At 35.2% G+C, this 24,808-nt stretch overlaps 2 protein-coding genes and 1 pseudogene across 2 annotated transcripts; 1 reads left to right on the top strand and 2 right to left on the bottom strand.

Moving 5' to 3' along the window:
* The first annotated feature begins 352 nt into the window (after window positions 1-352).
* LOC108227711 (diamine oxidase [copper-containing] 1, peroxisomal) lies at window positions 353-8,557 on the top strand. Its single transcript, XM_017403013.2, has 12 exons — window positions 353-835; window positions 2,400-2,509; window positions 2,609-2,914; window positions 3,559-3,671; window positions 3,755-4,085; window positions 4,173-4,388; window positions 4,495-4,731; window positions 5,111-5,296; window positions 5,504-5,644; window positions 6,288-6,556; window positions 6,881-6,962; window positions 8,102-8,557. Exons 1-12 carry the CDS (start codon window positions 655-657, stop codon window positions 8,234-8,236), a joined length of 2,307 nt encoding a protein of 768 aa, XP_017258502.1. The 5' UTR covers window positions 353-654; the 3' UTR covers window positions 8,237-8,557.
* A 2,410-nt stretch (window positions 8,558-10,967) lies between these two features.
* Window positions 10,968-12,714, bottom strand: LOC108225241 (transcription factor MYB86). The gene is made up of 3 exons (XM_017400068.2): window positions 12,450-12,714; window positions 12,213-12,342; window positions 10,968-12,026 (listed from the first exon to the last, which is right to left on the bottom strand). The coding sequence occupies exons 1-3, from the start codon at window positions 12,580-12,582 to the stop codon at window positions 11,192-11,194; spliced, it is 1,098 nt and encodes a 365-aa protein (XP_017255557.1). The 5' UTR covers window positions 12,583-12,714; the 3' UTR covers window positions 10,968-11,191.
* A 6,301-nt stretch (window positions 12,715-19,015) lies between these two features.
* Window positions 19,016-21,066, bottom strand: LOC108226975 (nucleobase-ascorbate transporter 6-like; annotated as a pseudogene).
* Between the last annotated feature and the right edge of the window lie 3,742 nt (window positions 21,067-24,808).

Consider the following 24,808-nt stretch of genomic DNA (forward strand, 5'->3'; position numbering starts at 1 on the left):
CAGGTGAAAACCAATTAAATGGAAACAAATATATATGGTTCAAATCATTTTCAAATCGCTTAGATCCCAAGAAATCTTCAAATCGTTTAGGTTCTTGGACAGAATGATTCAACAACTTTTAATTAATGAATTAAAAGTTTTAATTAATGAATTAATTTCCTTTTATATAAAAAAAATTTGACGTCATGTGCAGACCAGTGTCGCTGGAATTTGCAATATTTTAGAAAATAATTGAGAGAAAAGAAAGAGGTTCGTCACGTGTGAGGCTCGCTTTCCCACGGAGAGGTGGAATCCATGCCTTGTCGGATGCTCTCTCTCTAAATAATCCCAAAAAACAAATGAAAATTCAATTATTTCTCTTTCTAATTTCCATATCTATCTAACCAAATACATAGGCCATAGCCAGTCCTCTATATATACACACACAATCAAACACACACGCATTGTTCTTCCAATACAAGCCCTAGCTTGTGATCTCCACTCACTGCAATAAATACACACGAGAGAGAGTCAGAAAGAGAGAGACAGAGAGAGAGAGAGTGAGAGAGAAAGTGTGGAGAGGAGAGAGAGGAAACGCAGAGAGGGTCGCTGTATGTCAGATAGGTGTGGAAGGCAATTCTACGGTGGATTTGGTGAGCTTGCTAATCCTTTGCAATGGCCGCAGCTAAGAAAACGACGACGTTTCCTTCCTGTCACGATTCATCTTCCTCGTCTTCTTCGCCTTCTATTTCTCGTAAGGCTTCTTCGGAGCTCGTCGACGATCACTCCATTTCTCCGGCCGCCATTGCTTCCCTGATTCGTACTGATTCTGTCTCTTCTAGTGCTTCTGCGAAAGGTTTATTATTAACTCTCCATTACTTTCCCCCTAATATATATGTGTATTTATATGTATGTATGTATGTAATGTATTGTACGCTTCTTGTGTTGTTGTAAGACATTGCTAATATATTGTTTTTTCGGTGAAGACGAAATTAAATATCTGAGGATCATGTTTTTAGTGTGCTTGTTGATGCAGGATAGTTGTATGTTTAGAAATAGAGCTGGAGTTGATGAAATGAAGAAGATGACGGAGGAACAGAAATGACAGAATTCCGGGAGAGAGGGGGAGAGAGGGAGAGAGAGAGAGGGGGGGGGGGAGAGAGAGAGAGGGAGGGAGGCAGAGCGAGCAGAGGTAGGGAGGCAGAGTGAGCAAAGGAGAGTGGGGGTGAGAGAGAGGATTTAATGATTTTTAGATGACTAGTCCAGTGATTTATATTACTTGATCACTTGTTTATTCTTGTTGTATCAAATTTGATCATGTTTAGCTACAAACTTTTCAAGATAAGAACTCCACAAAATTTAGGCTATGATCATATTCACAAAAACATATCAACTGAAAAGTTTGTTTGTGATATGTCAAGCACTGTTCACTAAGAAAATAAATAAAATTCACTTCAAATGAAAGTTATATTTATCTGTTTTGTGGTTTGTAGGTTAAGGTTTTTTGTATTTAAACATGAGTCTGTATGTTTATAATTAGTAATAATGGTGAGATTCAATTAATATGAGAATCTGATTTTTTTTAGTTTGAATGGTTGACCATTGATTATAGGTGAAAATGAAGTGCCTCATATTATATGTTGATAAGACGAGTACAGGTGGAATGATGAGCTCTTGTATTGTAGGAATGTTGGAGGTCATGATGGGCAGAGTGAGCAATCTATAAATAGAAATTCATGTTTAAACTACGTAGGTCCATCATTCATTATTAAAAGAAACAAAAAGAAAAAAACAAGATGATATGCCCTGCAGTCTCATCTGAAAGTGTCATAAACAGACGCTCTCTTTGAGTTTTTTCATGACTTAAGATAGTAATTAGGTGTGAGTATGTGAGGGCTACAATTTAACAATAATCCCTTATTTGAATTCCTGCAATGTAAGGAGAATTTTGGAAAATAATTCTATATTTCGAAACCATGTAAGATCTTTATTTAACTCCTCAAGCTGTTGGACATTTGTATCTTAATTTGATGAGGAAATTTGACCATCAGATACCTTAGCTAATTTCCGGGCATCTAGGGCCATGGTTGAATTTCGCTCCAATTATTATGTGGTTTACAGTGCTACATTAGATACTTACTAGTTCCTTCTTTTGCATTCCAAAGTTAAAATCAGGACTCAGGAGTTCTTAGATATATATATTACTTAAATCATTTATGGTTTTGTTTCACTCTGCTGTTTATGATTGGTATCTGGCGATGCATGTTTCTGCTTTACTCCAAAAGCTTGCAAAGACGGATGCCACACGACTTTTACTAATTTTGTTGATTGCTCCTACTCCAAGCCGTTGTCTACATATGTTTATTAGATATTCTGCCTTGTATCCAGCTCATTTTTCGATTAATTTCATTGTTGTGCAGGGATCCCGATCATGCTGAGGGCCCAAAGTAGCCATCCTTTGGACCCTTTATCTGCTGCTGAAATATCAGTAGCTGTAGCAACCGTGAGGGCTGCTGGAGCTACCCCTGAGGTTCTGACACTGCATTGAGTTTCTCTATATTCCAGTAGTTTATGTAATATAATCACCGTGATAAAGTAATTTGCAACTATAAATTATTTCACTTTACAGGTCAGAGATGGTATGCGTTTCGTGGAGGTTGTGCTGTCAGAGCCAGATAAAAATGTTGTCGCATTGGCAGATGCATACTTCTTCCCACCATTCCAACCATCATTATTGCCTAGAACAAAAGGAGGAGCTGTAATTCCTAGTAAGCTACCTGCAAGGAGAGCTAGACTTGTGGTATATAACAAGAAGTCGAATGAGACCAGTGTTTGGATTGTGGAGCTATCTGAAGTACATGCTGCAACCAGAGGTGGACACCATAGAGGAAAAGTTATATCCTCACAAGTTGTTAAAGATGTCCAGCCACCAATGGTATTTTCACAATATTAGTTTTTTATACGATAAAGCCTAAAAAGTTACTTGTTTTCTCTGCAGGGAATAACTTAACTGATATAGAAAAAAAATGCTTCTTACAATATTCTTATCTGGTTCTGGTAATGATGTTACAGATACGATTTTGATATGGTATACATTAACAGATTCTCATGCTAAGTTCACATAGATCCATCTTTTGCCAGTGAGATTCCAGGAGATAGACTACCACTTATCCCTTTTTAAATTACTTCCATGGATTTGCCTAAAAGCATGGGCGTGAGAGTGTTCTGAATTTTGTTACGACATGAATGTTGGAAAGCAATATCTGAATTAAAGAGCCTTCAGGCCGTTTTCTGGAATCTGTGCATAAAATATAACTAGGACACCTATTTGGGTTTCTTATAGCGTAAAAAATTGAAATTCTTTGGCCTTCTCTATCTAGTATTGATGCATTTCAACTTAGAAATAGATAAGCTGTTCACCATATATGAATTTATGGACCCTCAGCAATGCTTAATAGTTTCGCCATCCATGTCTCACTGCTGCCACTTAAGCAACTTGAACTTTCAGTCTATCTGTTGCATGCTGTTCTATTGTAAATATATTACTCCAACAGTTATATTATGTATTGGCTATTGTAGGATGCCGTGGAGTATGCTGAATGTGAAGCAGTTGTGAAAGAGTATCCTCCTTTTAGGGAAGCCATGAAAAAGAGGGGCATTGAGGATATGGATCTTGTCATGGTTGATGCCTGGTAAAATCAAAGACTTCTGCAGATTCTTCCGGTTAAATAATTTCTCTTGTGTGATACTAACCTGCCTACATAATGCTAAGCAGGTGTGTTGGTTATCATAGTGATGCTGATGCTCCTAGCCGCAGACTGGCCAAACCACTTATATTTTGTAGAACAGAAAGTGACTGCCCGATGGAAAATGGCTATGCACGTCCGGTTGAAGGCATTTATGCGCTTGTTGATATGCAAAACATGGTTGTGATTGAGTTTGAAGATCGAAAACTCGTTCCCTTACCTCCTGCTGATCCGTTGAGGAACTACACTCCTGGTGAAACAAGGGGAGGGGTTGATCGAAGTGATGTGAAGCCCTTGCAAATTGTTCAGCCCGAAGGGCCAAGTTTTCGCGTTAGTGGACATTACATAGAGTGGCAAAAGGTTGTTCATTCTTCTGTTAACAGTTTTGGTAATTTTCTACTTGCAGCGAATATTTATGAGGTTAACATTTGATTTACATGTTGGCAGTGGAATTTTCGAATTGGTTTCACTCCTAGAGAGGGTTTAGTTATACATTCCATTGCTTATGTTGATGGAAGTAGGGGGCGAAGGCCCATTGCTCATAGGTTGAGTTTTGTGGAGATGGTTGTACCCTATGGCGATCCAAATGATCCTCATTACAGGAAGAATGCATTTGATGCAGGGGAAGATGGCCTTGGAAAAAATGCTCACTCACTTAAAAAGGTTTGCCAATTTTATACACATATTGACATATGTATATTTTAAAGCTCTAACCATAGTCCTTTATTGATCTTGTGATATGCTATTATTGTGGCCTCTGCTGTTGCAGGGCTGTGATTGCTTAGGATATATCAAATACTTTGATGCCCATTTCACAAATTTTACGGGAGGAGTTGATACGATTGAAAATTGTGTATGCTTGCATGAGGAGGATCATGGCATCCTTTGGAAGCATCAGGACTGGAGAACTGGCTTAGCTGAAGTGCGGAGATCCAGGCGACTCACAGTTTCTTTCATATGTACAGTTGCTAACTATGAATATGGTTTCTATTGGCACTTCTATCAGGCAAGTTGGATGTATCAAGTTTGTAAAATGAAGATTTAATTTGCTTGTATGTTTTTGATTACGAACTAAATCTCGCGTTTGCTTTTTTTTTTTACCCACTTTTGTCTCCCCAAATGTGAAGTCCACAAGTCATTGCTCGATTAGATAATATATGTTGTTGGTCGTTTTCCAAAATATGCTTTAACCTCAATTAATAAATAGCCTCCAATAAATAATAACATACTATGAGACCTAGGTTATTAACTTAAAGTTTAACTTAAGCCTCCAGTACATTTATACATGCACACATTTAATTTTTCTTTTCCTTTTTAGTGTATCTTATACTTATTGCTGGCGAACATAAGTCTATCAGTTCATGATAATGTGATCTATATTGCAGGATGGAAAAATTGAGGCGGAAGTTAAACTTACTGGAGTCCTCAGCTTAGGAGCATTGCAGCCAGGGGAGGTTCGAAAATATGGTACAACAATTGCTCCTGGACTGTATGCACCAGTTCACCAGCACTTTTTTGTTGCTCGGATGGATATGGCTGTTGATTGTAAGCCTGGAGAAGCATTTAATCAGGTACACACTGTACTGCTTTTTTTATCCTTGCACTTGATATCCACTTATTCTGTTTCAGTACTCAATATTTTCACTTATAGCACAGTATCTTATGCTGATAAGCCTGATTTCTGTTGATTTGTATTTTTCCAATCTGATGCCTTCAATATCCTTAGACAGTCCATAATATTTTTCAGATTTCTTCATAAAGACTTTTTTATTATGTAGGTTGTTGAGGTTGATGTTAAAGTTGAAGAAGCTGGGAAGGACAATGTCCACAACAATGCTTTCTATACTGAAGAAACAGTTCTTAAATCTGAATTGCAAGCAATGCGTGATTGCAATTTTTCGTCTGCTCGCCATTGGATTGTAAGCCCCTCTGTGTACATCTATATTATTCTATATATTGTATGGTTAATAATTCCCATTGCATGTTTCTCTCATCCTTAACTTTGATAATTTATTTTTAAGTCAACGAGAATTATGTAAAGAGTATTACCATGTTTTCAGGACCTGTCATTTAGTTTTACATAATTATTGATAGTATCATATTTTAAGCTATAATACTGTTAAATTTTTTAGTTCAGTATATCTTTTTTTTATATAAACCTCCAAATAAGGGCAGATAAACTCTCTTATTTTCTTCAAAGGGTCGGGACACTGGCTGTTCTTCATCCCCAACCCCAGATTGTGTGATTTTTAGTAGGTCCATCCATCAAAGAGTATTAATTCCTCATTTGTTTTTCGGGTTCATTCTTTTTGGTTCTCTAGTAGATACCTGTGGAGCTCCGACGTGGCAATATGTCACGTTGGATCCTGAAATCATTGGGTCCTACCAAACTTGTCTGTTGTGGTAGTATTTCAAGTTGGGATCCTGTGATTCATTGGGTCCTATCAAAATTGTGTGTATTAGCAAGGTGGATAAGCCGAGTTTAGGACCTGTTTGCATATTCCTTTATTATTTTTATATTACTTTTGATAATTAAACACACGTACCCGTTCCTGAATTTAGGTTAGGAATACAAGGACAGTGAATAGGACTGGACAGCTAACTGGCTACAAGTTGGTGCCCGGTTCTAACTGTCTTCCTCTGGCTGGTTCTGAGGCCAAATTTTTGCGAAGGGCTGCATTCTTAAAGCATAATCTCTGGGTTACACCATACACACGCGATGAGGATTTTCCAGGAGGAGAATTTCCTAATCAGAATCCACGAGTTGGCGAGGGCTTGGCTTCCTGGGTAAAGCAAAACCGATCTCTGGAGGAAACAAATATAGTTCTCTGGTAAGTTTGTTGTTCATTTCCAAAAAAAAAAACGTCTTGAGCACTTTTATGTATATTTCGATTTCATGGTAATTGTGTCTCTTGTGATATATTAAATTTCATATTCCTGAGGAGATGAGTATGTATGTCTTTCATTTTCATCTAATAATTGCTGATGCAAAACCGATTGTACTACTATGATTCAAGTATATTGGTATTGCTTTATTTACTGCTGCACTACACCCTACATGTGCTGTAACATTTCATGCTGAGATTACACCACCCACATAACGATATTGTTCAGACTTTTGATAACATATTTGTTTTTCTCACGTATTAATCCAGGTATGTGTTTGGAATCACCCATGTTCCTCGATTGGAAGACTGGCCTGTTATGCCAGTAGAACGTATTGGTTTCATGCTTCAGGTATTCTGTTCTGAACACTGATTCTTAGTTGTAAGTTCTATATTTCTTTTTATAGTAATCGTTTGTATTTTTTTCTGTGAGCATCCTTAACGATTTTACCATGCCTTTTCCTTTCCCAATCAAAATGCTTGTATATAAGTATAATTTAACACTAATAAATGACAACACATGCCATTATTGCAATTGCAAGTCACTGGGCTTGTTATTTCATTTCCATTTCTCAGTGATCATTGTGTTTTATTAGGCTTGAGCTTTGTTGTAATGTTGTTAGGATCACTTTTAGCTAGAGCTTCCAATTGTGCATACGGGATACCCCTTTGTGTCTAGCATACCCTTTTTATAATTATCAATGGTGCATGCTCTTCAGTATTTCTAGGTATCAGTTTTGCATGTCCTTTAGTATTGCTCAACTCAGAACTTGCTTGGTACAAATCACATTTAGAGACCTATTGCCCAGCTGGTTTAGCAAGATTTAAGTTTCTGCTTCTCTGTTCAATTTGTACTTTAAGATCATTCTATTCTATTTTATTTTTTATGTAATAATTATTAAATATATATATGCAAAATTAATTTGTTGTCTAGAACCTCTATGGTTATGATCAGAACTGCCAACTTGTTAGGAAAATTGGATAACCGTTTTTGATAGAAATGACTGAATTAATTAAGAAATTAGGAAAATGGGAATGGTGACTAGTAAGAAATTGGCACTGTGACCTTTGATGCCGGACAGAAATATGAGTTGAACCATGAATCCACAATAGGTTTCCACCACAAAACGACAGATTCGATGAATGTTTGATATTAAAATTACTTTAGAACTTGTGTACAACGTAAGTACAGATACTGATGGATAAAACCCTAATATATTAGGGCCGATAACAGTTGAGCTTATTATTAATAATCTAAATAACCAGGGCCTAACGGTTGTTTATAATAATTTCAAAACATTAATTATAAATAAATATTAAATAATATAATAACTCCGTTTTGTATTAACATCCGTTCCTCATCAACCTCAAGCCTACTTGGGCATGGCCTAATTTTTTGTTGGATAAGCCATTACATTCTTGCATGCTTGCTGAATCTTGAGAATTAGCGCTCTCCTCTTTAATTCATATAAAAAAAAATTATTTGTGCAGCCACATGGGTTCTTCAACTGCTCACCTGCTATAGATGTCCCTCCAAATCCATGTCAGTTGGAGGCAAAAGACAGTGATACTAAAGACAATGGACAAGCGAAGCCAAGTCCAAGTGGATTAATAGCTAAACTGTGATGGGAAATTGCTGCCAACTCAAAACCTACCTGCTGATTGTCATTGCATGAGAGTGGTATAATTGTCCTAGCTGTATGTCTTTGCCGAACAAATATCTACAGTATCAGATATGGAAAACCCCTTCTCTGGTACATATATGAATATCCTCGGATTGTCATGTGATCTACATCTATCTGTGTAATTTGATTTCTCTTCCTGTGTGAAAATGTTGTGTTTTTTACACCTTGAGTATGTTCTTCTGTGCCCTTAGAGATTTGTAAGATAGATAAACCCCTAATGTGTAATGATTTGCATACCTTAATGGTCTTTGTTTTCATCAAATATTGCTGGTCGGTGTGATTGATAAAGTATAATACATAGGGCCTTTTGAAAGTACCATAACCTATCTTTTACTTGATTTGCCCATCGCCTCTTCAAGATAAAATATCAATGATCTCTGCAATTAACTTTTTTACTTGATTCAGTCATCTTCGACCTTAAAACAAAGTGCATGTAGATCAGCTGATAGAGCATTATATGGTTAACACTTATTTACTTGTTTTCCATCTGATTTTTGCATTTACTCTCTTCAGTCTTCAGCAGTCTTGCTGGTGTTTTTTGAGATTATATAGGTTCACCATCAAAGGTGCACAAGTTTGTGTGCTATAGATATATAGATATATAATTTATTTATTTTTTGTGTACTATTAACTATATTTTAGCTGACGGGGAAAGTTTTATGATGAAACAACAGCTTTTGCTATGTTTTTTTATTGTGTATAGTTCAAATATTACCTCAACTGAGTAGCTGATGAAGCAACTTTACTATCCTTGATAACAAAAGCTACTCGTTAATCTCATAGAAAATACATGTGATAGTTGTGAACTTGTGATGGATGTATGCATTTAATACATGGTTATTATCCTTCTGATTCGAGTCACTGTGACGTGGAGGAAAATAATACATGGACCAGATTCAAATCAAGGTCTAACACTCTCAAATCCACATTATATGCATCTTAACTTCTAGTTAAGATTGATGTATCAACACTATTTAGCTAATATAATTATTAATTAGTGATTAGGTATAGTTCAGCTACCTTGTGTGAGTATTCTTTGGAGTCCTTTTTTTTATTGTTAGGACCGACAATGTAGTGAAAAGCGGTATTGCATATTTGCATGTACTTTAATGACTTGCTGTGAAGTAAATTTTTTCCCGTTACAGTATTATAAAAAGCGGGAATCGGATTTAATCGGAGATTAATTGGATTGATCGGGGATTAATCGGATGATCAATTGAAAAATAAAAATTTAATCAGTTCGGCAAGTTATGGAATAGGAATTAATAGGCGATTACAGAGGCTTTATAGTAACATTCTGCAACTAGAGAACTGTAAGAATCAGCAAATAATGCATTAGCAAGCTCCATGCTCCAGTCCTGCTTCGGAGATCATGCAGGCGTTTATTTGTGTGTGGGATCATACGCGTGAGTTGTCTAAAGTTCAGGACTTCAGCTGTCCCGTGCCTCGGCCTTTTTTTTTTTGTTTTGTTTAGTGTGTGTTTTGTTGTGCACCACTGTACCAGGTTGTAGAGTTGGCATAGAGCCCACCTTTATTATTATTAATGTTTTTTTTTCGTTTATCCTTTTAATGTGATGGAGTTAATTATCTAATTGGTCACTGAAGTGTGCTTAATGTATCAAGTTGGTCACTGAACTGAAAAACGGGATCAAGATGGTCACCAAAGTCACCATAAATATCAAACAAGTACCTTTAAATATGAGTTCAAGCAATAAAAATATTATTAATAGAATTTTACACATCATTTTTAAATTTTACCACAATCAACTAAAATGTTACGACTTCTAGTATTTATAATTATATATTTAGATTTTATCAAGTTTATTATTTATTTATTATTATTATATAATTATTTTTCTGTTTTAATTAAAAATAAAACATAAATAAATTTGAAAAAATCTAAATATATTATCATAAATGCTAGAAGTCATAACTTTTTAGTTGGTTGTAGTAACATTTAAAAATGTTGTGTAAAACTCTATAAATAATATTTTTATTGCTTGAACTCATATTTCAAAGTACTTGTTTGATATTTATGATGACTTCGGTGACCATCTTGATACCGTTTTCAGTTCAGCTACCAACTTGATACATTAAGCCCATTTCAGTAACCGACCAACATGATAATTAACCCAATCTTGTAGTTCAACTTCATTGTGAGAACCTTTATGCTTATTGGAATATTGTTTATAATCATCGTGGTTTTGGTAAAATGTTTAACATTTTGTTTATCTTATTATAATAACAAAGAATAATATTTTAAAGTTGATAATTATTTTAAGTCATAAAATAAGTAAGTGGGACATTGGAGTTGGGCTTTGGAATAAGTAGTCCAATTTTTAAATAAAATTAACTTTTAAAAATTGGTGATTAATCGATTAATCATTATTTTATAAATAATTATAAATCGTCGAACTGATTAAATTTTACATTAGTATTTGTTAGGTATCTACATCAGTCCGATTACACTGATTAAATCCGATTTGTGCTTTTTACGATACTGTGTTTATATAATTAGGTTCCAGAAAAATGCTAAAGGAGAGGCATTAGATGGATGCCCTTTTGGTATTAGAAAAGTGCTAAAGGAGAGGCATTAGACGAATGCAGTAACTGAAGTTTCTAACATATACCTTGGGTCATGCTAGATCACTGATTGACCCCATCCATATAAATTACTATAAAGAAACAAATGTAAAATCTTTATTCAATTTATAATAATACAGTATCTACAAATAACAATGAGGACAGTATGTGTTTATCACCTACAGAATAACAGAGGAGAAAAGAATAGAAGCAACTAAACTAACTCACCGCAAACCTTTTATCTAAAAACTGTGCTACAAACACCATTATATGTTTACTTGTGCTGTGTTGAAAATACCATTGAATTTAAAGTTCATATCTGGTGAAAGATTTCTGCGTTTATATCTTCTGAAAGAGACGTTAGCTGATAACTAATGTAATCATCTGAACATTGAGGCTGTCCTTGCCATTGACTCGCTTCCATTGATTCTTCAGTTTTGATTCCGCTGAATTGGAACAATGATTCCAAACTGTTAGCAGCATCCCATGGAAAAGTAGTATGATTTCCCACCATTTTGTCCATCTCAAATCCGGCATTTGCAGTACTAGTTCCAATTGAGCTATTACTCGAGCATTCTTTTACTTCACTGAACAGTAATGAAGTCAATGTAGAAGCGGAATTTGCAGAAAATTCAGCTTCTGCAATTCCCTGAATGTCGTAATTTGTTAGTTCTGGCATGGAGGAAAACCCAAAGTTCGGCTTGGCTTCAAACTGGTCGTGGTCATACGAGGGTTGATACTGCTGAAAATGCCCCATAAGGTTGGAATTGTATCCTTCTGGATTGATTCTTTCCTGGAATTCGAGTAAGAATACAGGATCATAGTTGGGTTTGCTGTGCAAAGATTCCGCCAGACTTTTTGCTAATGTATCATTGTCACTACTGTCGCGACAGCCTCTGTCGACAGTGAATGGTTTCTCTGTTTCGGTGGTTGCAAATTCAATATGATGTGCTTGTGATGATTGCATCATAGAAGCTTCATCTCTGTAATTCTTCTCATTTGTAATTTTGTTTTCTGATTCAGATAATGGCTTGTGGGTGCTGGGATCAATACCTTGCTTCATCAGCTTCTTCTTCAAACATGAATTCCAGAAGTTCTTTATCTCGTTATCTGTTCTTCCAGGTAATTGTGCTGCAATTTGTGCCCACCTGTCATTTTAATATCAAACACTATTAGTAGCAGTATTCACGATTCCACCCATAATTCAAATGTTGATTCTTCTATATTGAAATTTGATCGGTAGAAAAACTATTGCCTGCATAACGCGTACATCTTACCCTTCTCGGACTCTGGTGTACGAGGAGGATGTATATGTTTGGATTTAAGTCGTTTACCTGTTTCCGAGAAGTTGGTGGAGACTGAGTATAAGATCCTCCTCTTCCTGTGAGAACATTCCTCTCTTCAAGTCAGGCCTCAAGTAATTTATCCATCTCAGTCTGCAACTCTTTCCACACCTCTGCAAACCTGCATAAACAATGCATTAATATAAAAAAACGCTTCACGCACAAAATTGGATATAAAATCTTTCACACCTCGCCATTTCTACGTCTAGAGAATGAAACTTTAATTACCAGCTAATTTAGGAACAGAACTCCAGCAACCGACACCGAATCGAGCAATGTGGTTGAACAATTTCTCATCCTCTTCTGGTGACCATAACCCTTTCCTCAGCTTAGGCTTTACACAACAAGGGTGTCTTCCCATTAGCAAAGAGTTTCTTAAAAAGAACTCTACTAGTTCTTGTGTTTCCAAGGTTGTTAAACACAGCAGTGTTGTGATAGCTCCTGTCCTCGAGGCTTTGATGTGTATATATATAGAATAGTTTCTGTTGGCCTAAAAGACTATCAGAGAGAAACTTCAATCCTTACAATTCAAGTTAAGAGAGAGAGAGAGAGAGAGAGAGAGAGAGAGAGAGAGAGAGAAGGGTAATCAAGTGGAATTTACGCCAATCTGGTGCTGCTTTCGCATTGGAATGAATTGGAATTAAAGATATCGAAATCTCGAAAAAGAAAAAATAGAAGGTCTGGTCAGCTCATGTGTTACACAAGGGAAAGACTCTTATTACTTATACATGTCATTCTTATTACAAACTACACTACCAACTTATATATACATTTCTTGTCAAGTAGACGTGCATCATTTACATTATATAATCAAGTATTAATCAAATAATTTCCCTAATAATACAACCCTAATTGACACTTACCAGACATATTGTCACTCGGCAAAACTGTCCCAAACAAATAATGGAGCTTTAATTTTGGCCCGTCTCGTTACTAAATGCTGTTATATCAGCTAAACTTTAGATGATCACTCAGAAAAGCAGGATTTAATCAAAGTTTTGGAATAATAACAGCAAAAAATTAGTAATACGTATTAACAAGTAAATGGATACTGTATTATTGATGTAGAAAATAGATATTCCATAATATAAAAATCGACCGACAGCAATGGTGTCGAAACTTGTAGGTTTGATGTAGGTTCCACATACGAAATAAAGTTTGACTGCTCGAAAATCTTTTGAAAACATAAAGTAGTTTATACTTTACGAAATCATTCATTCGCAAAACTCCGTTTACCACCTTTACTTCTTTTTACCTCGTCTTGTCTGTAATCTCACCTTTATTTTCTATTACCGTAGTTCTGTAAGACAGATTATTATTACATAAGTGGTTCTCACTTACGCGTGTATGTCGATAATTTGAAATATTTATTAATTTATATGTGTGCTGTTAATCAATTATGAACAAGGAAAAATCTGGAGAATCATCTCGAAAATCTAGAATTGTTCGTGGAAATTACGCGGACTCGCCCAGACAGTCACTAAGCCCTGCTCTCAAGTTATAAATAGGGAGGAAAACAAGTGATGAAGAAGTAAACTTTTATAATTTTCACTCTTATTCGTGCTTTGAGTTTTTTTTTTCTTTTTTCTTTTTGCCATATGCTCTGAGTTTTTTAAAGGGTGAAAATCAAGTGAAAATGAATATAAATATAACATATTTTTATTTCAAAATTTTCGCTCCAAAAATGAGATGTAAGTGAAAGTTCATTTACTTTCATTTACATTCACCTGCTTTCTCTGCTAAAAAAACTCGGGATTAAGGCCTAGGTAACATCACAGTTTGCATGGATGGAAGTGAAATCACAAACGTAGGGACAATACAAGTATATATTTAGTGATATTTATTTATGCGTAATAAAATAATAAATTGAGTTTGAGAGCCCCTTGTCTAACCTACCAGTAGCACTGTCAAGCTCCCACCACACGTCCACACTCTCAAATCTCAATCCTAATCCCCTCACCTGATGTGCTGCTTCTCATCCTATTCATCTCATTCTGCTTTATTATTCTCTTTACAATTTCCGCTTTCTCGTAATTTGTCGGTCTATCTATTCCGAAACAACGCCCGTTTTTCTACTTTACATGAAACCATTTGTCAGAAACGTGATCAATCACGGACCTATACGTGACCTCGTTGTCTAGAAAATTTAACCTCGTCCTCAAGAGCATCTTCAACATTTAAAATTTTCTAAGAAAAAACATCGGTGATATGTCATAAATAAAAATTTAAATTAAATAATACCTTTTTCATAACCATTATTTTTAAAATATTTTCAAACTCATTACTGAGATGAGTAATATAATTAAATTATTTATTTGAATAATAACACCGGTGATAGTGAGTACGACTAATTGTCGGTTATCAGAAGAGAAAAAGCAAAGCTTTGCAACGCATTCGTACGTGGTGACGGAGAAAATTAGATATTGACACTTGAAATAATACACACATCCTTTTTCGTACCTTTGTGGCCACTAGGGTAATCGATCAATATTTTAATCATCACGGTGGAAAATGACTCCGAAATTTCTAAATTTTTTTGGTTTTAATCAAAACCTCTCATCCAATATTACAATAAAAAAATCATATTTAATTAATAAAAATTATGAAAAAATAAATTATTAAGGATTAATTAAATTGATTAATCAGATAATAATTAAAAATTTAGTAAACTTAATAAACTACTAAATATGAATTAATTTATTAATTAATAACCGATTTTTAGAATTGTATTCTATCATTATTAACACGGTGAAATTTTGCCATAGATTTGGTTGATTCTATGATGAAAGAGATTTGAAATATGTAACCAGCATGTTGGTCTTTCACAATACAGTGTCGTTGTTTCACCATGAACAAGTTTTTGACTTGCGAATTATTCGATTCCATTGCTTTTACTTCAATCATATACAGCGAACTCAAACATTTGAAAGCAGTGTCGGCATGTGTGTATATAAATAAATGTTTATCTGCAGTCTTGGATTTTTCCACGCTTGGAATACGGCACCCACTATTTTTTTATTTGCCAACATTATCTGTCTCGCCTTTAACTTTATTTTATTTACAAATCGATCTTCGATATCTTTGTTTTGTTTCCTGCTTGGCGATATTGAATCTCTTTATCAAGTTTTGACGATTATAATTATTTAAATCTAAATTACATGTTTAAAGTGTGGCGGCATGCATGCTGGCAATTCAGAATTACCAGTTTTATAGTTATATATTTGTGTGTGAAGTGAAGACATGCCTTTACTTTTAAGTTTGATCTTGTTTTTCGTTTCTTTCTGCTATTTTTCATGATTATATGCAGGCAACAGCTAGCCAAGAATTTTGGTGAATTTCATATATAATTTATTCAGGTCTGAAAAGTAAATTAGTTAACTGTTAAAAAAAATAAAAATAAGGAGTTGTATGTAAGATACTGTGAACTGCGATTAATGGAATAGAATAGATGAGAGGAAACGAAGATAATGAGATTTGAGTGGTTTATATGGGGGAGTACAATTGTACAAATTTTCTGTAATGATATTTATGAACAACGGTGGCGTGGCAATCGATTATAAGCCTGATCTAAGTTAAAAACTCATACTTAGTACGTAAGAAATCAAGAATCTTAAAAGAAATTAAGATTACTAGTTGTTTTTGAGAACTATTTTAAACAAAAAACATTTATTCTAAACTCACTTAAACAGCCTCAAAATATAAGTGTGGTGAAGATTGAGTTAATGTAAAAAGTGTTCACGATTGACATTCTTATTTATGTCATATTATCTGTCAAATTTTTATATTCGGGCATTATTTATTAAATTTATATTAGTTTTATTATTTTACATAATAGTAGAAAATCCTTTACTAACACAGATTTGTATTTCGTGATCAATGTTATCGGCGGACTCTCGTGAAACTATTTCATAGAAATTCATCATTATCTTCTTTATAGAAAGTAAATTGCTTCACTTTTCAAATAATCTACACCACTTGAGCTTTTATTATAATATAATATTAATAATATAAAATATAGTGTTCCAAATAAATTTTGGAATAACATAGAAAATTGTGAGAGAATGAACACGTTTAATTAATATATTTAATATAATTAGTGGATATAAATTGCATTTATTTCATAATATAGTTAGCTATTAAACTCGATCAATCTAGTCCGTATAAGCAACCAATTAAGCAAACCCGGAATTGAATCTAACTATACTTACTACTCGTTAATGCAGCTATGGACCATATGGTCCGTGGTTAGACTTAGAAGGTATGATATGTCAAGGTTTTGTGATTACAACTTTTGACTTTAAAATGCAAGTACCTCAAGTAGCTTAGGACTCTATGAGTGTGTTGCATGGATGATGAATGATATATTAGGGGACCAAACAAAGTAGCTAAGAAGCTTCATTACAAGAGTAGTACTATCTTATTATAGAGCTAAGATTAGCAGAGAAAAACTCCATAAACCCTTTTTGAAGTTAACTGTTGTTTAATTAGGTGACAAGATAAATTCCACTAAACGGATTGAAATAATGAAAGATAAAAAGAGGACAAGAATATTAGTAATGATGTCAACACCTAATGACGCTTATGTTTTTCCTACTAAGTACTCGATTCTTCTTAGACAAACTTATGCCTATTCTGTAATTTGTAAATTTTAATTTTATAAGCAAGTGTGATATATATATAATTTAAAATATTTATCAAAAGATGTTATACTTCTTCTGTCCCGATGAATTGCATACGCTACTTTTTGGCACGCTTTTCAATGCTCTTTTAAAGTATAGTTTTACAATTTTTTTAAAATTTTTTTTTTCTGAATAAAAATTTGATATTTAAATTATTATTCAAAAAAAAAAAAATTTAAAAAAATATTATGTAACTATATTTTATTGGAGTCTCAAAATATATGCAAATAGTGAACGTATGCATCCCACCGGTACGGCGGGAGTAAAATAATAAGCTCATGAACCAATTTGATACTGTGAAGGCTGTTCGACGGCGGGAAGGAGAAGGTGAGGTAGAGGTTGGAGGTTGTGTATTGTGGGAAGATTTGATTCCGATAGGGAGGTTATACAAGTACGTAAAAATAAATTAGGACGAATGGTTGTTTTTAGTTGATTTTGATTGTTTTTGTTTAATAATGATCATGCAGGAACACTCAATTTTTATTATTTGCAATTACTTACAACTTATTATGTAATTAAATATAATTTTTAACAGATTTTTTCTAATTGGTATTATAGTTGCATATATGAGTGCAAATGCAACTTTCATATTTTTACAAACTTTATTTAAAAGATAGTATTCATATTTTTTTAAAGAAATGATAGTATATTTGCAAAAAGTATTTTCGATTTGGATTTGGTGAAAATATCCTTATTTATTAATAATATAATAAAATACATTGAATATTAAGTGTTTGTTTGGAATACGAGATTCCAGTTCAATCAGTTGAAAGGGAAGAACACTATCGGGTCGTTTGGTTCATGAGTATGTGAAATCGGGTATGAGATTTGTTTATTCCAAACTCATGTCTGGTATTTGGTTGGAAAAATTAAAATATAAACCATACCTTAAGCTTCAAAGATATAAATTTTTGATACCAAATGGAGGTGGGTATAAGATGGAGATATGATATGTTTTAATTTTTTATTTTTTGTCTCTATTTAAATAATGAAATATTAATATTTGATACAAAATTAATCAATGATGCAAAAATATATGACAATACTAATTTTATTAATATTTTTAATTAATATAGATTAATAACTTATTTTTTACAAAAATTGTATAGGTTGATTGCAACATTCAACCAAACACATGATATCTGATATCTCATACCCATACCAATTACACCCGATTTCTCATTCCAACCCCACATTGATATTACTATTCGGACAAAACGACCCTTGTATGACACCGGTATGAGTTATCTACCCATACTTTTGGGAGAGAATATAAAATATTAAGCTGCCTAGAATTTGTCTATATAAAATTAATCTCATGAGAGTTGGATGTCTCATCTTTCTCTAACCCTAGCCCCTCGCTATCTGAGAGGCGCCACCGCGCCCCTCACTTGCCTTTTATAAAATATATTGATGATTGATTAATAATCCATCAAAATGAGTTAAATACATGAAATTTGATACTTAGCATGTGTTCATAGTTACACCATAAAAAAACCGATGGTATATTTCTAATATTTCTCCCTCTTTTTAGTTGTCATTTGTAAAAAACACACATATTAAACAAAAATTAAATGTTATAAATTGTTTCTATGTGTATCCTTAATTTAATGTATTAAATTCAGCAACTTAATTTCAGCAACTAACTCAATCCAAGAAGATTCCGACTAAAATGCTTTTGGATATGAGGTGCCCTCCCGAGAGTCTGATTTGTGGATTCAGATCAACGAGAAAAAAAAAAAGGCAAAAGAATCACTTATCTATCACTACATGGCACATGCACATAAAAGGTTGATAAATTTCTTAAAAATGTTATCAGATGCAAGCTTACTTGGTGCAACAGAGTAGAGAACTTGACTCTGGCAGTCTGGCTCACAAATTCGCAAGCCTGCCAGTCTTTCAGAAAGTACTCAGAAAAAAGAAAAGGTCCCGACTCTAGTAACTATTCAGGAAAACTGTACTCGAATACTAAGTTACTGCACTATAATTGTATTTTAGGTAACTTAAACTTACCTTCGGCTACTAGGAGAATAAGAAGAAGCGTTCTGGAGTATTTTTGCAAAATTGTTTCTTGCTTATTCATATCCATGTTATTCATTTAGAATTTACAGCAAGGAACATAAACGAATTTGCTAATCACATAGCATAAATATCTGGATACATTTATACTAATGTAGCTAATTACATGCATCAACTGAAAGAACAGCAATCATTTTATACTACAGTAGCAAAAAAAACATCAAATAAGTTAGAAGAGCTCCTTCCAAGTCGACTATCTGTGAACCACGCTGAGGGAAAATGTTTATCGAGTCTAAAGGGTAGTGAGTAGAATTCCTCACTTCTTGTGTCAGTTTCGTATGACCGGAACTTGTCCCACCAGTGTTTGCCTCTGTCCTTTCTGATTGAACTGTCTTTCTTATGTAATGTGTTGTCCAGAAAATATGCTAGAATGCCAGCAACGAAAGCTTCTGATTGAATGAAACGCTAAATTAAAAGACTATAAACATTTTATATCTTCTTTAGAAATGGCAAGTATGACAGAAGATCAAAGACCTGAGGAACAAATAAAGAAAATTTTAATGGTTAAATTATTTTAGTTCCTACCATCTTCCAGTAGTACTGGGGAATTGAAAATCCCAAAAATACTGAGAATCCGAGTATGAATTTTGTCCTGAAACTGTTGAGGTTACAGAATTGAAGGAAACTGACACCTGCTGCACCTGCACGACATGAATTAGCTGATTAACCATCGGTGGTGGAACAGATAATATTAAGGAATCAGCTCTGGTTCCCATGTAATAACATACCAACGTAAGCAAAGAAAAGGCAATACAATGCAGCAAAAATTGGCGATGGGATAGAAGCGAATACCGCCCCAAACTTTCCTGCAGGAACATAGTGAAGTGTTTGACATGTTTAGAACAGATCCCAGAGCAGATTTGAAAGATATCAAGCACTGCAATCAGTAAATCAATGAAACATACCCAAGATGGACTCTTCAACTACCCACCCGAGTTAGTGCTAAAAGACCAGCATTCTCACTGCAGATGACCCATACCTCGATCAAAACATATATTTTGCAGAGTTTACCAACATATTAATAATATGAAGCAGAAACGTTGTCAAGTTGTAATGTAGCTTACATGGATACTGAAGATTCATTCCCAGTCCCAAATAACCCTGACAACAATATTCCAATTCCCTGATAATATTACAAAGCTTAATTCAGTATTAAGATTATCAAGTAGTTGATGGGATCTTGTGTGCTCCCTTTCATTTGTAAAGATAATTATCTAGTTCTGACCAAAAAGAAGAACAAGATAATTGTCAAAGTATATATTGCATGTCTAGTGGAGTAGAATGCACACCTCAAAAAGTAAGGCACATTATATACTAATTATATCGGTCAACGAATGTCACAGAATCAGTGAGTATGTGCCTGTTAAAAGTAAACCAGGTTGCCATCTCTTATTAGTTATTACATTTAAACTCGATTGATTCAGTTTGTGTGCATGAGTGTGAGTGTACTATTTACATGAGCATAAGCAGAAACAGCAGGACATAAATGCTTGAAGGACATGAAATTGACAGAAAATCTGGTAACCTCATATAAGACCTAGCTGCTTTTTACCTGCCAACCCACACCACGGCTAAGTATAGAAGGGGGCAGTCGAGTTGCACTTGCATATTTCTACCTCGACCAAAAGAAGTATATAGGTAGAATAACATGTAAAAGCATGTACTACTGTTTCTCCTTGTAGTCAGTCATCTTCAAATAATATCGTTTGCTAAAATAACTGGTTAAAAAAATCATGCTTACTTATCCTTTGAGTGCACAAGTATCTTGAGAAGCATCATTATATTGCGAATATTGTGTCCTGACTAAGATACATCGCGGGAATGATGTATTGCACCTCCACCACTTATCACAAACAATGCTTTTAGTTTTTCTCTCTCTGAAATACACATTTTAGCTTTAATACAGTAGCTTCTTCTCAAGCTTTAATGGCGTTTGCAATAACTTTAGATGGTATCAGAGTTTCTCTTCCGCCTTGATCTCGTGTTCTCTTCGTCGTCATCGAATCTACATCGCCTTCGCCACTCCTGATCGATTCTCGATCGTCGTCGCCTTGATTTGTAAGCTTTGATTCCTGTATATTCTCCATGAATCTCTCTTCTATCTCTCTCCTATATCTCGCTTATCTCTCTCGTTCTGCAATTACTTTTGTCTCGGTTGAATGCATCATTCCTCATATGTAGATGCAGTTTTAGGCAAACACACAGTCATGAATACTCAAAACACAACTGTCAACAACACACAACAATCTCTCACACAAGCTATTGAGAATAATTCTCATCCACTATTTCTCCATAACAATGATCAACCAGGAATGATTCTTATCTCTAAAAAGTTAGTAGGATCTGAAAACTATGCTTCTTGGAAGCGTTCTATGAAAATTGCTCTTTCCGCTAAAAATAAACTTGTTATTGTGACTGGCGATTTTGTCGCTCCTCCTGCTGATTCACCATTGTTCGTCCACTGGAACCGTGTCAATGACATGGTAATTACTTGGATATTGAATACTGTCTCCGATGACATTGGTAACAGCTTGACCTATATGGATAGTGCTCTAAATGTTTGGAATGAACTCGCTGAGCGTTTTTCAGCAATTACTGGTCAGCAGTATTATGAAACGCAGCGTGAATTGTTTCGACTTGAACAAGGAAATGATTCTATTGAATTGTATTTTCACAAACTAAAAGGTTTTTGGGATGAAATTAAGGCCTTGGAACCTGCCATTCCCTGTACTTGTGGAGCTCATAAAGTCTGGGATTCTCAAATTGAGAAAACTCACTTAACTCAGTTCTTGATGGGCTTGCATTCAAGCTACACTGCTGCTCGTGGTCAGGTTCTTATGATGAAACCATGGCCTACAGTTAGTCAGGCATACTTGTTGATGAAACAGGAAGAAAAACAGAGGCAAGTGCATAACTCTGTAACTCCCGTTGCCATGATGGTCAACATGTCAAAGACTACACCTGGAAATTATACTCCAAATCGCTTTAGTGATCGACCTGGAAATCCTGTGCAAGAATGTGAGCATTGTCACATTAAAGGCCACACTAAAGAAAAGTGCTACAAATTGGTTGGGTATCCTGCAGACCATCCTAATCATCCAAATAATCGAGGAAAACGAAAGTTCAATCAGAATTCTAAAGCAAGGCCAGCTGCTGCTCTACAGGCCTCTCATAGTTCTGATTCAACTACATCTCCTGTTGCTTCTGATCAGAGTGATCCTTTAACTGCTAAAATGGATGCTTTGCAGTCCCAACTGAACTCTCTCATGAAATGTTTCAGTGGCAATTCTCCTGTGCCTTCCACTGGTTCTACCAATTCTGGACAATACAGTCTTGCAGCTCAATTTGCAGGTACTGCATTCTCTTTGTCTTCCTCTGTCCAAATTGCTCATAATATTTGGGTATTGGATACGGGTGCTACTAATCACATGTGTTGCAATGCTTCTTGCATGACTAATATTACTACACTCACTACACCTTTGACAGTGAAATTTCCCAATGGTCACGACACTTTAGTTACCCATATAGGATCTGTTTACATTCATTTACTATCACAGACTATCACAAATGTTCTTCTTGTTCCTTCCTTCGCATTCAATCTCTTGTCTGTTAGTAAGTTGTCTTCACAGCTTCATTCCACTATTCATTTTACCTCCACATCTTGCTATGTGCAGGACCAATACCAGATGAGGGAATTGGTTCTTGGTAATCTTGTTGATGGACTCTACCAGTTATGCAATATGTCTACATCATCAGTTTTTCCTTCTTTCACTGCCCTCACAACTCAAACTTCAGACTATGTCGTCTGGCACAAGCGACTAGGTCACATTCCTCCTTTAGTTTTGTCTAAAATTCTTAGTTTAGACGGTAAACGTACTGGTGACAAATGTCAACCTTGTAATATTTGTCCAATGGCTAAACAATGCCATCTTCCTTTTCCTAATAGCTCTTCTGTTACTACTAAACCTTTTGAATTGGTTCACTGTGATATTTGGGGCCCTTATCGGGTTCCTTCTTACAATGGTTGTCGTTACTTTTTAACATTAGTTGATGATTTTTCTCGTGGTTTATGGACCATTCTTTTGCCAACTAAACAGCATGCCAATCAATCTCTCAAAGATTTTTTTGCCTACGTTCAAACCCAATTTTCTGTCAAAATTAAATGCCTAAGGACAGACAATGGTGGTGAATTTGTTAGTAATGATCTGTCAGATTTCTTGGCCTCACAAGGCACCATTCATCAGACTTCATGTCCGCATACCCCCCAACAAAATGGGAGGGTAGAACGGAAACACAGAAATCTCTTAGAAATGTCCCGAGCCTTAATGTTTCAAGCTCGTATGCCCAAGTCTTTTTGGAGTGACTGCATTCTCACTTCCACTTATCTGATTAATCGTATCCCAACAACAGTTTTAGGCTTCATTTCACCTTATGAAAAAATGTTTAATAAGCCTCCTTCTTATGCTCATTTGCGTGCTTTTGGATGTCTTGCTAATATGTATGTTCACGAATCAGACAAATTCTCCCCTCGTGCCATTTCTACTGTGTTCCTTGGTTATTCCATGACACAAAAAGGCTACAAGCTCTACGACCCTACCACCAAACAATTTCACACCAGTCGTCATGTGATTTTCAATGAAAATGTTTTTCCTTTTCATAGTCAATCTACTGATTCTGTACCTCTTCCATCCCTTGCCTGCATTTTTGATGATGATTTTTCATTTACTCCTTTAGAAACCATTCCACAGGAGTCACATGAATCATCTGATTCTATTCTCACTCCACATGAATCATCTGATTCCACACTTAGTCCTGAAATCTCTATTTCAAACTCGCCAAAATTCATCTCCTCCTGCTGATGATACTATCATCACCATTCCTCCCCGTGTGTCTTCTAGACGTAGGGTAACACCCATTTGGATGAAAGATTATGAAGTTACCATACAGAATTCTAGTACATCATCAGCCAACATGGCCAGTACTATTTTACTAGATTGTCCCATTGATCCCCTCAAGTATAATTTTTCTAGTTATACATCACCCACACCAGTATATGCTTGTTCTGTCAACACAAATACTGTCATACCTGAACCTTACACATACAATCAGGCTCTTAAAGACAGTAAATGGGTCGATGCTATGACCAAAGAACTCAATGCACTTGAAACAAACAACACTTGGCGGATTGTTCCACCTCCCTCAAACAAGAAAGTTGTTGGTTGTAAATGGGTATTCCGGGTTAAGTATTTGTCAGATGGCTCTTTGGATAAGTTCAAGGCTCGATTAGTCGCAAAAGGGTATACACAAATCGAGGGACAAGACTACCATAATACATTTTCTCCAGTAGCCAAGATGGCAACCGTACGCACTGTTTTGGCTCTTGCCACTGTCAAAAACTGGGACATTCACCAGTTAGACATTAACAACGCCTTCCTTCACGGTGAATTATCTGAAGAAGTGTATATGGAGCTCCCTCAAGGACACCCTCTTCATGGCTCTGGTATGGTATGCCGTCTTATCAAATCTATTTACGGTTTGAGACAGGTTTCCCGTGTATGGTTTGAGAAACTAGCCTCCGTTTTACTGGATCTTGGTTTTACTCAAACAGTCGCAGACTACTCCTTGTTTGTCTACAAGAAAAACGACATCTTTGTTACAGCTTTAGTCTATGTCGATGACATATTACTGTCTGGCAGTAGTAATGAGTTCATAGGCCATGTCAAGAGTGTTCTTCATTCCACCTTCACCATTAAGGATTTGGGCCTTGCCAAGTATTACCTTGGTTTGGAAATACATAGAACTGATGAAGGGTTGTACTTGCATCAGCAC

This window comes from Daucus carota, chromosome 6 (genome assembly GCF_001625215.2).
Source record: "Daucus carota subsp. sativus chromosome 6, DH1 v3.0, whole genome shotgun sequence".
Lineage (NCBI taxonomy): Eukaryota > Viridiplantae > Streptophyta > Magnoliopsida > Apiales > Apiaceae > Daucus > Daucus carota.